General features: G+C 37.2%; 1 protein-coding gene across 11 annotated transcripts in view; it reads right to left on the bottom strand.

Annotated features, from left to right (window-relative positions):
- ITPR1 (inositol 1,4,5-trisphosphate receptor type 1) overlaps positions 1–13,321 on the bottom strand; it is a 386,707-nt gene that overhangs the window by 71,892 nt on the left and 301,494 nt on the right. For all 11 annotated transcript variants that reach the window (XM_031954255.1, XM_031954269.1, XM_031954258.1 and 8 more), the window contains 5 exons: positions 11,471–11,671; positions 9,440–9,550; positions 5,877–5,972; positions 3,708–3,830; positions 2,311–2,415 (listed from right to left, as the gene is read on the bottom strand). In XM_031954255.1, coding sequence (XP_031810115.1) covers positions 2,311–2,415; positions 3,708–3,830; positions 5,877–5,972; positions 9,440–9,550; positions 11,471–11,671 — 636 coding nt within the window. The remainder of the gene's footprint in view (positions 1–2,310; positions 2,416–3,707; positions 3,831–5,876; positions 5,973–9,439; positions 9,551–11,470; positions 11,672–13,321) is intronic.

Below are 13,321 nucleotides of genomic sequence, written 5' to 3'. Positions count from 1 at the left end.
TAAAAAGGCATTTGTCGAGCATTTGTTTATTTCTAATCTTGGATTAAGTGTTACGGAAGGCAGAGAGAAAGGGTTCTAATGCTTAAAGGGCTTAATACCTAAGGCTGTTCTGAGTCCTAAGAGGGTTGACATAAAGGCATTTCTGGATAATCCATAAGATTATTATTTTATAAACTTCAGACTTGAAAGTTAGTATTTTAGTCCAATGAATTAAGAGGTTGCTTTTGCATTTATATTTAAATGAGCTTGATACACCAAAAGTTCAAGAGTTGCATTGTACCTGAAGTCAATGAGTCCTAGAACCTTGGGGATAAAGGGACTTTAGTGCTATGGAGTTCAAACTATATCTGAACAACAGGGGTTCATCCAGACTTCATGTGACAGTGAACTCACTAAGTTCCAAATCAATTTATTCCATTTTTGGAAAGTACCGATAACTAGGGGGTTTTCTTTATAGCAAGTAAAAAATCTGATCCTGTACCTACCACATACAGTTCTTTCCCAGGATATAATCAAGAATATCTAATAGCCACCAGATACTCAAAAACAGCTATAACCTCCCACCAGCCAATAAATCTTTTCTAGACTAAAAAGTTCCACTTCTTTCGATGCATCCTTGATCCATCATTTTTTCACCATCCTGATTACCTACATTCAGATACTTTGCAGTATGTGTCAATGTCCTTCTGAAAATGGGATATCCAGAACCGTATAACCAGGGCAAAATATAAAGGGACTATCAATCAATTAATGATCAGGCATTTATTAGGCCAAGAATTATGTTTGAGGCCCTATGCTAAGTGCTGAAGATACAAAGAAAAAAGGAGCTTGCATTCTACATTCACCTCTTTCACTGAAATCTTACAAATGGTCAGATTCTTTCAGATAGTTAAAGAATTTATTAAGTGTTTACTATGTGCCATAGACTGGGCTTAAAGCTGGTAATACAAATACAAGCAACCAAAACAGTCCTTGCCCTCAGAGAGGTAACATTTCAAGAGGGTGGAGTAGAAAGGAACAATATAGAAAGAGAAGATAGAAAGGGAAGGTGGGGCACACCTGGAGAGAGTCAACCTGGGTAAAATAATGGAAGAAGCTCACTTAGCAGAGTCCAGTTGATTGTAGAGTCAGTATCCAAGGATACTTTTTGTTACCTTAAAACAGTGGTTTCTCAAAGTATGGTCTAGAGAATCCTGGGGATCTCTGAAACCCTTTTAGAGGGTCTACAAATTCAAAAATAGTTTTTATTTCCAATATGGTAAATGTCTATAAATATAATCCAGATTAAAAAAAACACTTTGGAGAGATCCTCAATAATTTTTAATAGGATAAAGATACTGAAAACAAAAGTTTGAGAACCACTCTAATCCTTAATACTAGATAAACCATGGTAGTCTAAAATATAATTTTCAAATTTAAGCAAATTTTTCAATACTTTTTTCAAATTTAATTGTTATCTATAAGTAAGGATAACAAAATAAATTAAAATGGCTTGCTTGTTCAACTCTGTATAACAATGCTTTTCTTCAATTGGAGTTTTTATGGCAGAGTGGTCCAGTGGCAAGAGGGCATATCATACAGCATCTTCGGCAAGTCCCTTTCCTGTTAGGGACTTGGTGTCTTTATCTCTGAAATGAAGGGGCTGGGCAGAAGTCTCTAAGGTCCTTTCTAACTCTAACAGATGAGGACTCTATTTGGTTTAAGGCAATCATCTCAGTCAAGTTTCAGAGGATCAGATTAGATTAATCAGGCTCATATGATCATAGGTTTAAAGATCATTTAATATCCATTCAAGGCTATTACACACAAGATTGATCTCACCCAGTCAACATGACTATAAGGGTTTGGTGAAAGAGTCAATGGAATTATTCCATTTAGGAAGATGGCTCAGATATTTGAAATATCACCTAAAGATATTTTTGACCATTGACTGGTTCTAATATTTGCTCTGACAGTAAGAGGGAATTTTTCCCCTAAGTTCTCTGGGTCTACTTTCTCACGATCAAAGGCTGGCTAATACTCCTTTGACTTGCTAGGGAAGCAGTTAGCTTTTAAAAGACCCCCAAGATGAATGATGCAGTGAGAGAAAGACCACATGGCTCACATTCAGAAGACCTGGGATTGATTCCTATAGGGCTCCCCTATTAACAAGTTGTATGACCCTGACCTCGGTTTCCTCAAAAGGGATGGACTATCTGATCTCAAGATCTCTTTTTAGATCAATCTATGGTTTGACAATGGATTTTCAGGTTCCTCTGAAGTCCTTTAATTAAAACAACTTTGAGCTCACTTTTTTTTTTTCCCCCTTACCTCAATTTGTGCTGTGTGTTTGGCATAGAATTCTAGAGCTTCATCTCCTTCTACTTGACCTCCGGGTTTCAACATGTTCTGAAGTTCTTTGTTATGTCGAGCCAACTGGAATAGAAGAACGGGGTGGCGGGGAGTGGGGAAAGAAGGAATAGGAGAGACACAATTTCTCTTTATAAATTATAAATCTATTCATCTCAAATTTTGGTATGAAGAATATATAATAACCAGCAAAGTTGTTAGAAGGAGGGCAAAGGTGATGGGAGACTTGTTATATTCCAACTAGGTGCAATGTACACAAAGTTTATTTTGGGAATCAGTCAGAACAGAGTATGGAACACTTTTGCCCACGCTGAATCCTGCTTTGCCCCTGTCTTATTTAGCCAAGCAGGGGAAAGAATTTTCAGTACAACCTCTTAGATTCTCTTCTAATCTAAACATTTTGAAAGCTCCCTTGGATGATTAGATGCTGATAAACAAGGATATGGGGGAGAAATAGTGTTAGAGAAATGCTATTTTATAATGGTGGTGACACTGTCTGGCTCCCTGGGGGAACTATATTTTCCATTTTTCATATTTTCATTTCCATTTTTTCCATATTTTCAATTCCATTTAAAAAGCAGAATACTGATTGTCTGTTATTCACCTCCAGCAATATGCAAAAAAAAAAAAAAAGAGTTCATTCCCATTGTAAATATGTCTATCATTTAAGGGGCTGCCAGCAGTCTGTGCAATGTCATTATCTCATATCCCAGGAACAACAAGTTGTCCCAATACTTTGGGATAACGAGTCTAATTGGATTACTCAGGTGAAAGGTAAGGGAAAAGTAATTATCCACCAGGCACACTTATGGGGATGCTCACCAGAGATGGAGAAAGGGCTTCAGAACAGAACGGATATACCAACATTGGGGAAGGCTGTCTTCAAATCAAAACAAATCAAATCAAAATTCAAATCAAAACTGTGCTCCAGTTGAGAAACTGACTTCATCATTGCTGGGTACAGAGTACTATATACTACTAAAACCACTGACGAGTCAGAAGTCTGAAGGCCAAGGAACTCCAAAGAAATAAGAAATTAAAGTTTATTTCTTTAGATAATTAAGAAACGATCACTCCAGTACTTTCAGAAAACCTTGTAACTCTCTAGCTAAGAGAGCACTAGAAAGAAAGGAAAAGGATACAAAAATTTCTTAAGAAGGGAATGACATACTATAGTTTAAAAATGCAAAAAGTAGAATTCTAAATCTCAGAAGTCACCAACTTTGGTCAACTTGCTAAAAGAGATTTAAAGGCCAGGCTCCCAATCAGTATAGTGAAGCAAAGCAGGGCTCTTCATAGTCATTTTACAACAGCTTGCCCTGGCAAATGAGAGGTGCTTATGGGGTGGTCCATCCTACCTGATGGGCTAAAATGTAGATGTTGTGGCCCACATTTCTGGGAGATGCAGCAACATCCTCCCCATTCTCTGCATCCTCAAATTCCACTTCACCTTGCATGTAAGCCTTCTTGATGACTTCCACCTATAGGTCAGGGCAAGAAAATAGATTTTCTGCATGGAGAAAACAGAGGCCTACCTCATACTGACTATAAAGATGAGTAGATTTTTTGCTATAGTCTGTATTTTAGCTAATTCAATTCAACAAATATTATTAATCAATTCAGTTCATTTTTCAGATGCCCTAAGGTAAAATAAATTAAACTTCCATTTCCCCCAGCATGTTAAAGAATGGATATTTTGGTTAAATAAATATTCTAGTTTACTGAATCATCGTATTTGTCCCAGAGGTATGGTTTATATTCAAATAATTGGAATACAAAACAACTAAAGCAAAAATTGTACTAGGTATTAATCTTTAATGCTTCAGAAGACAAAAGGATCTTAGTGTTATCACTAAAAAAAAAATTTCTAACCAATCAGAGAAGACTGGACATAGAACATGGAGAATGGGCTGAATTTCTACTGATCCCAGGGCACAACCTGAAAACAATTTTTTAAAAAATAAATTCACATCATTTTATTAGTTAATTCTGTTTTTCAGTTGTAATTAGGAGAATGTCACCCCAAAAAGGGTTATGAATACTTGAATTGTCTGGTTCCTGAATTCTAGAAAACTGGGAATTTAACAGAAGGGACAAATATTCTTTATGTACTGTATACCAAGGACTGGCACTCTCTAACCACAAGGGGGCAACTGGCAACCAGGGGCTCACATACCATACTTTCCACTATGTCAGGCTCCATCATTCATAATTTAATAAATCAGGGGACACCGACCAGGAGTTGATATAGACCTTCTTGTCGGCCCAATGGGAGGCAGGGATGGAAGAAGTTCTTTCGCCTTACTCTCCATGGCCTTTTATTAAACCTTGCCATTATTAAACCATTCACATAAATCTGCGGAGCACTCCCTTCCACTCTGACCTCAGAAAACTGAGAGCCCTATCAAAAGTGGTGGGTATAACTAAAAATAAATCAGTCACATTTTCAGAGATACATTTGTAAGCACAAACAATAAGGTTCTCTATCTTATCAACAGAGAGTCAGAGACTTGAGTTTATATCCTTACTCCCTGGGCAATCTTGAACGAGGAATTAACCCCAACTTTAACATTAAATGAAAGGGCTGGCTTAAAAGCAAAGCTTCTTGCTAGTCTCAGTTTTCCACATTAATTCAAATTTGGGTGAGAGTTTTTTCCTCCTCAGAAATCATAGCAAGTAGTTCTCATCATTCCTCAAAATATATCTGTGAACCACATTCTCTTTATAATACAGATCACTTATTATGGCACCAGAGAACTGATGGAGATCACCTCCAGTTACATAAAGAGAACTGGCACCAGGCTGGATTTTTCTGCACTGTGCAAGGATACTACTCCATGTAGTCACAGGCCTAGATTAGGAAAAAGAGAATTATTTAAAAAGTGCTTTTACAGGAAGAGTTAGAGAAGCAGACCTAAAGAAAGGTGGCAGACTGCCATCACTTTAGTGAGATCTTTTACAATCTTTGCCCAAGACAGTAGATGCAAATCTTTTATTTTATTTTATTTTATTATTATTATTTTTTTTGTGTGTGTGATTCTGATGGCTTCCCTGAAGATCCAGGGATCTGGGCATTTCTGCTTGTCTTCTTAATGGACTCTTTCCTTACTCAAATTCAACACTTACTAAGTACCTGGTATATACAAAGTCCTGTACTGTGCAAAGATGAATAAGACAGAATTCTTAATGTGGTAGGGGAGATGAGCCCCATATAAATAAATGTCTCATTTTATATGACACACACACACACACACACACACACACACACACATATGACATATATAAATAAATGTCAACAACAAAATTGTGGGAGGCAGTACCGATATGGATGAGATCTTGGCTCGATCCAAGCATTGAAGTAAGAACCTCAACAGACACAGCTTTAGCAGGAAAGAGCAAAGGTGCAGAGATGGGGAAATGCAAAATATTTTGAGGTGAAAGTAAGTAAACTGCTACTAAGGGGTTTACATGATGACTTCAATCAGTCAGTAGGGGAAATATTTCAAGCACAATCTGAGTACGCTTACCAATTCCTTTGGTCTCATGTTGTATAATATTCTTTCTGCATTTTCACTGTCATGTCTGCTTTCCATGATTGCCAGAAGCAATTTAGATGCATTATTCTAGTTGGAAAAAAAAGAGAAGAAAAAAAAAATAGATCAAAGGCTGCTGAAAGATTTACATCCTAGTTAAATGGGCAAGTCTGACACTTCTTTTGTTACTCCATGGAGATAATGCCATGGAGTGAACTTTCTATACTATATGGCTGACCCATGGGTAAAGATCATATTCAACTAGATTCACGTGACTTCCAGCCCACAGAAACATTAAAAAAATACATAATCTGGGCCAAGTTTCTGCATAGCCCTAGTCAGTATAAAGGCAGCTCTACCTAAGAAAAGAATTTTAAATGTAGATGTAAAGATGACATATCTCAGCTACTATACACTGCTTATGGAGAACTCAACTACTTCCATTTCTAAGAGAGTGGTCTTAAAAGATAATACAAAAAAATTATTCACTTCCTTAAAGAACTGTCATCAACTCTTCCCAGACTGTCTGTAAAATGGGGAGAATCATACCTGCAGCACCATCTCACAGGATTGCTGTGGGGCTCAAACATGACAAAGGTGAAAAAGTACTTTACAAATTTTAAAGCCCTTTGTAAATGTCAGTGATTGCTATTTGTTATCCTAATGACTAGGATTCTTTTTTATTCTTTTTTGTAAGTTTATTTATTTTTAATACACATTGCTTTGTGAATCATGTTGGGAGAGAAAAATCAGAGCAAAAGTGAAAAACCATGGGATTAAAAAAAAACTCAGAGAAAAGAAGTGATCATAGCAAGTGTTGATTTAATTAAACACTTCAGTCTCCTTAATTCTTTTTCTGGATGCAGATAGCATTTTCTGTCCAAAGTCTATTGGGACTGCTTTGGATTACTGAACCACTGAGAAGAACCAAGCCTTTCATAGTTGATCGTTGCACATTCTTGCTGTTATTATGTATTCCTGGTTCTACTTGCTTCACTCAGCATCAGTTCACTTAAATCTTTCCAGGCCTTTCTATAATCAGCTTGTTGTTCATTTTTACACAGCTTGTCAACCATTCCCCAAGTAATGGGCATCTACTTCTTTTCCAATTCTTTGTCACCACAAAAAAAGCTGCTACAAACATTTTTGTACATGTGGGTCCTATTCCCTCCTTTAAGATCCCTTTGGGATACAGACCCAGTAATAGCACTGCTAGGTCAAAGGACATGCAGTTTTATAGTCCTCTGGGCAAAGTTTCAAATCACTCTCCAGAGTGGTTGGATCAGTTCACAACTCCACTAACAAGGCATTAGTGTCCCAGTTTTCCCACATTCCCTCCAAGATTTATCATCTTTTCCTGTCATCTTAGGCAATATGAGAGGTATGAGGTGGTACCTCACAGTTGTTTTAATTTGCATTTCTCCAATCAATAGTTAATCACTAAATGAGCAGGACCAGGAGATCATTATATATTTCAACAACAATACTATATGGTGATCACTTCTGATGGATGTGGCCATCTTCAACAATGAGATGAACCAAATCAGTTCCAATAGAACAGTAATGAACTAAATAAGCTACACCCAGCAAAGGAACTCTGGGAGATGACAAGAACCATTACATAGAATTCCTAATCCCTTTATTTTTACCCGCCTGCATTTTGGATTTCCTTCAGAGGCTAATTGTACACTATTTCAGAGTCTTTTTGTACAGCAAAATAACTGTTTGGGCATGTATACTTATTTTACATCTAATTTATACTTTAACATATTTAACATGTATTGGTCAACCTGCCACCTGGGTGAGGGAATGGGGGAAAGAGGGGAAAAATTGAAACAAAAGGTTTGGCAATTGTCAATGCTGTAAAATTACCCATACATATAACTTGTAAATAAAAAGCTATTAAAAATGGTTAATCACTAATATTCTAATGACCATTCCACATTAGTATCAACAGAGAAAAGGAGCAACGCCTGAATTAGACTTTCCATTGGCTTTAAATCCATCCTTGCCTAAATACTAGATTTCTTAAGGGTTGGCCTAATTTCAGAGCCTGGTCTTACACTAATTTTCACAACTGGTCTTAGAATACAGGACAAAAAGCTGCCTTGCCAGTTCAACCAATTTGCTGTTTTGCCAAATGATGGCCTTTTCTTTGGGGGGAAAAATACTCCCAGTCTTCGCTAATAGGTAAAATTAACTTTGTTATAAGCAAAACCCCCTGAACATTGACTGGTAGTACTTCAAATCTTCAATTAATTTTGGCTGCTTGCAATTCAGATTGTTGATAAATGGAAAACTAGAAGCTGAGAAATAATAATTTGCTGTTTCATTCAGGCTAAAATTTTTTTTAATGCAATTTGTCTAATTAGGAAGACCAGAAGGCAAAAAAAAAGCTTTCTAAAATGATATTTTAAAAATTGTCAACTACTGCTTCCAATTATTCTTTTTTAAACATTGAAGGAAAAACAACAGGACCTTAGCACTCCTAAGGAGATATTTCAATGTCAAAACCCTTTACTAACAACCTGTCTTTCCTGTGACATACTTCTACTGAAGAGTTAGAGCAGTTTCTCTGCTGTGTGCTTCACATAAGTTTCAGGACTGCTCAAGATAATTAAAAAGTCCTGAGAACCAGTGAGGGGAAGACAGGAACAAATTACAACATGTCCTGAATATGGATAAGAATTATATAGGAAATGTGCTCTTAGAAGGATTTTTTGTTTTAAATCACAAAAATTTTTTTTTTAAAAACGTACATTATCGACATCAAGTTGATTTGCAAGTTAAAACTCTCAGAGATATCAAGAAATCCCTGAAATACTTACTTCCCTCTCCCTCAGAAAGTTTTGCAAACTAATAAGCACAGTATAGAGACCACTGCTCCTTTCTCAGATTATCTAAGAGCTGAGGTGATCATGCTGACACTTTGGGGTCATACCTTCAATTCATTGGGACCACTTGGCTATTTTAGGTGACTAAAATATCGCTTCTACCTCAAGATCTGCTATTTAGTGAAAGCTATCTGTGGCAAACCTAGTTAGGCAACTAAGGGTACATCCCTAGTTATCATGCTATGATTGCCATGATTTTAAGTCATTTATTAAATGCCTAGTGTGTCCTAAGGTTTGTATAAAATATTAAAAAAAAATCTAGGTAACTCAAAGCAGTCTTTGCCAACCTGAAGCACCTGCCTCCTCCCCATCCCCCAATAATGTGATGTATATTATCTCTCCACTGACCAAACAAGGGGAAAAATATCAGATATCATCACAAGAATGGAATTTCCATTGTTTGAGATCGATGCTGTCAGAAGCATTGCTTTTGGTTCTAGAATGACATGTAAAATGGTGTTTCTGCTTTACATAAGAAGGTCACATCATGGGACTAAGCAAGAGATGTCCAGGTCTTTAGAAGAGAGGGATGGAAATATTGCATTTTATTCAGAACTCCTATTTTGGTCTCTAATTTGTTTTCATGGGAGATGACTTCCTAAGTTGAGACAGAACACTGCATCTCCCCAGCTCTCTCTCCTTTATTGTGCAATTACAACTTGCCTTCAGCTCTAACACAAGATCCATCCTCTTCTTTCCCAAAGGGTTGATGTCATTCAGGATTAAAGCTGTGATTATGTCAATGCCATTGGATTCATGAGTAGCTATGCAGTTCTGAGAACACAAACACACACAAAACATTACAAATTAAAAGGTCAACAAACTGAACTGCAGTTTTCCCACAATGCTTATTATCACCCCTAAGCAAAATGGACAGTCATCATCCCCCCCCTCCATAATGTTTCTGGGGGGAGAGTTGCAAATTTTCCGTGAGAAAGTGGTAAAAAAAAAATAAGACAGATGAAAATCTCTAGTTTCAGAATTAACAGTAAACAGTTAAATGATGTATAAAGGAGTCTCAGGAAAGTCCCTCAGTTCTGTAACTGATAGAATGGTCATGTCCAACTTCAACAATTCAGAAAATATATTTTGCTAGTGAAACTGGATTATTTGTCCTCCTCTACATCTCACCCCCAAAGGTTTGCTTCAATCTCATTAGAGGATTTGCTTTACATATATGATAGTTCCTTTCAGATTTTAAAGGAGGTACTAAACATGGGAAATAAGCTTACTATTCCAGTGACAACATATCATGATTAATAAAAATCTGCCACCAAATTTTTGGGAGAGTGCTTTCATCCTCTAGGCAGGCTTTTGCTCTGTTCTGTGCTGTAGAAATGGAATTCTGAAATGGTGCTTGTAAAATTCCCTTGGTGGATAATAGATCTTTCCTAATCCCAATTCTATACACACTGTTTTACTCCATGTTCATTTTAATTTAATTATGTCTTGGGAAAAATTCAGGAATGGAAACCCCCTTTCAAATGTTTCCCCTTTATTTTTACATTTAATAAAATACACTTTAATACATAGCAATGACTTGCCTAGTCCTTGAGGATTTCCATTTACCTAAGTATGAAATTCAACTTTATACCTCACCCCATGTCCAGATTTTCAGTTGAGTTTTCATTTGGCCATTGAGTAAAGTTCTTAATAAAAACTTTTTCCTGCTTCTTTTATAATGGAAATGCAGCTATAGCCAGAAGCATATTGGTCTCTCCAAGAGACCCGAATACTCAGTACATATCATAATCACACAGATACCTGTCTTATTAGGTGCATAAAGCTATAAGTTATTACCAGGTAAAAAGTATATTGGGGAAAAATTATCAAGGATCCTAACCTTAATTCCTTCTTTGTAGAAAGAGCAAAGCTCAAGACTGATTTCTATCATGATCTATGCCTGTTAATTCCTAACTGAAGCAATCTTTTCCTTTTCATAATTTTGATAATACTTTATTTCATTCCATCTAACAACATATGAGCAGAAAAAAAATAATGACTAACATTTATATAGTACTTATTATGTGTCAGGGACTGTGTTAAGTGTTTCACAATTATTATCTTATTTGATTCTTACAATACTAGAAGGTAGGTGCTATTCTTATCCCCATTTCGTAGATGAGGAAACTGAGGCAATAGGTAAATGATTTGCTCAGGATCCTACAGCTAATGTCTGTAACCACATTTAAACTCAGTTCTTCCTGATGTCAGATAAGTGATTTATCTATCCACTGTGCTCTCTAGCTGCCCCTTAATCATTCTGTTTCATGGGATCGTTAGCTCTTCTATGAGATCTGAAGCATCCTGGAGGGAGAGACCACCTTCTGATAACCCTAGCACCAATCATAGGGCTAGGGCTCAACACAGGTAGTTTTAGATTGCTGGTCCAGGGTAAGTTGTTTTAATTTGAATAGCATTTATTTTCACTTATGCACAAATCATTATACCAGCTAAGAACTGGAAATTTTTTTTTACAAAATAGACTGGTTAAGTTTCCGAAGCCTCAGGCTGTCAAAATTTCCAGGAGTAATAGGTCATCCTTAATATTTAAGGCAGGCTACTCCACAAGCCAAACGGGAGATGCTTGTTCAAAATCCTGCTCGGATGCACAGCAAAGTCTGACTCAGTGTCAGTGATGCGATTCTCGATCAAAGAAAGGCTCCCTTTTCTTGAGGAGAAACACTAGATTACCTGGTTTTCGTGGCAAGGTCCCTGACAATATTCAGTCAGACTTTCCAGGGTCTGGTTGATTAGTGCGACATTCTTCTCATTTATATACAGTCCAAGAAGTCCAAGCCCTCCAGTTGTACTCCCACAAATGCAATCCAGAAACTGCAACGTCTCACACACCAAGTTGTAGTTGGTCTTATTGTTTTGACAACGAAGGAAGTTCTGTAATTGGACATTTTCAGTGGAATAGGGAGAGTTGGGGCAAAGGGGAAGAAAAAAAAATGAGAGGATATTAAAAATATATATTATTATGGTGCCATTTCATTAGGCTCCCTGGTTTGGATAATCAACAATTATGAATAATGACTCAGCATTGCGCTGAACAAAGAGTAAAACTGGGGCCTCCAATAAGGAGCAGACTAGCGGCAGTGGCTGTTATGTAAGATGAATAGCTTTCAGAAGAGACACTGTTCTATCAGATGAGGGGGAGAGCTGCCTCTCTGTGAGCAATGACTTACCGCCTCCTTGAATTATTTCATTTCCCAGCTCACTTCTTGCCCCCTTGCTTGGGCACGGGCATAAACATGCTTGAGTGCACACACACACACACACACACACACACACACAGCCTCCAAGTCAAGCCTCTTCTCCAGGACCGTGAGCGGGAGGTGGATCTGATGGGCAGGTGGCAATGTCTGTTAAAGGTCCACTCCCCTTCTAGGGAAGCAGCCCACAAAAAGTCCAGGAATCTGGGTCTTCCTTCTTCTGGGAAAGCATGGGTTAGGTTGGGGGCAAATTCCTGAACCGTGGCTACATGGGAGGCAAAGGTCCTTATGTTACAGGGTCTGCTGACTACTCAGAATATAATTTTAAAAATAAAATGTAGAAGCTTAACAAAAAAAACCCATTACACTAAAATAATGATGTGATTATTTTTTCCCACCTATCCACGGCTCCACTGGAATGGCCCTTAGATTCCAGGTTAAGAATTCCTACTCTATAATAAGATACCACTGATGGAGAGGTCATATTTAATTATAATTAAAATTAATAATTTAAGTTAATTATATTTGATGTTTTTTAATAATAATTAAATCATAATTTAATAAAGAAGAGAATTACTTGTAAGTACTTTTTCTACCTTCCTGGATAACTCATTGCAACATTTTGTTCTTCCTACTAAGCACATTACTTCCCTAGCCCCTCATGCTTTAGCTTTTATGCAAGTTGATCAAATCAATCAGAAAAAAACCAAATCCAATATTAATTAATTAAAAAGTCATAGATTTTGTCCCTATCCTATGCTTTTATACACATGCTCTCCTCCCTAATAAAATAATCTCCTTGAGAGCAGGAATTGTTTCTTTTCTGTTTTTGTGAATTATCAGGCATTGGTACACAAGATCTAAGATTTTATTAACATGGTGAAATCATGGATAAGGAAACTTTCTGTACAATTGGAGATAGGTCCCTTTGAAGGAATTTCCAGAGCACTGACAGGTCCAAAGGACTTGATGGAGTCACCCAGACAACATGGATCAGAGGTATGTCTGGAACCCAGGCGTATCTGGCCTCATGGACAATATTCTCTCTTTTTGACTCTCTTAAAGTTCTATACAAATATATCCATAATAAATATGAGGAAATTCTGGAGGGAAGGCATTAGTAGCCAGGCAGATCAGGAAAGACTTCATGTAGTTTGTGCCAAATTCTGAAGGAACTGAACGATTCTAAGAGGTGGAGCTGAGGAAGAATGGTGTTTCAGGAATAAGGGACAGTTGGTAGCCAGGCAAAAGGAGACAGGAGAGAGAGAGAGCTGTGGCTAAGTGCAGGGACCTAATATGTAAACCAGCTGAAAAGGCAGGCAGGGAA

This window comes from Sarcophilus harrisii, chromosome 1 (genome assembly GCF_902635505.1).
Source record: "Sarcophilus harrisii chromosome 1, mSarHar1.11, whole genome shotgun sequence".
NCBI classification, from domain to species: domain Eukaryota; kingdom Metazoa; phylum Chordata; class Mammalia; order Dasyuromorphia; family Dasyuridae; genus Sarcophilus; species Sarcophilus harrisii.
Note: the sequence above shows the minus strand (reverse complement) of the source record. Positions and strands in the feature narration are given on the sequence as shown.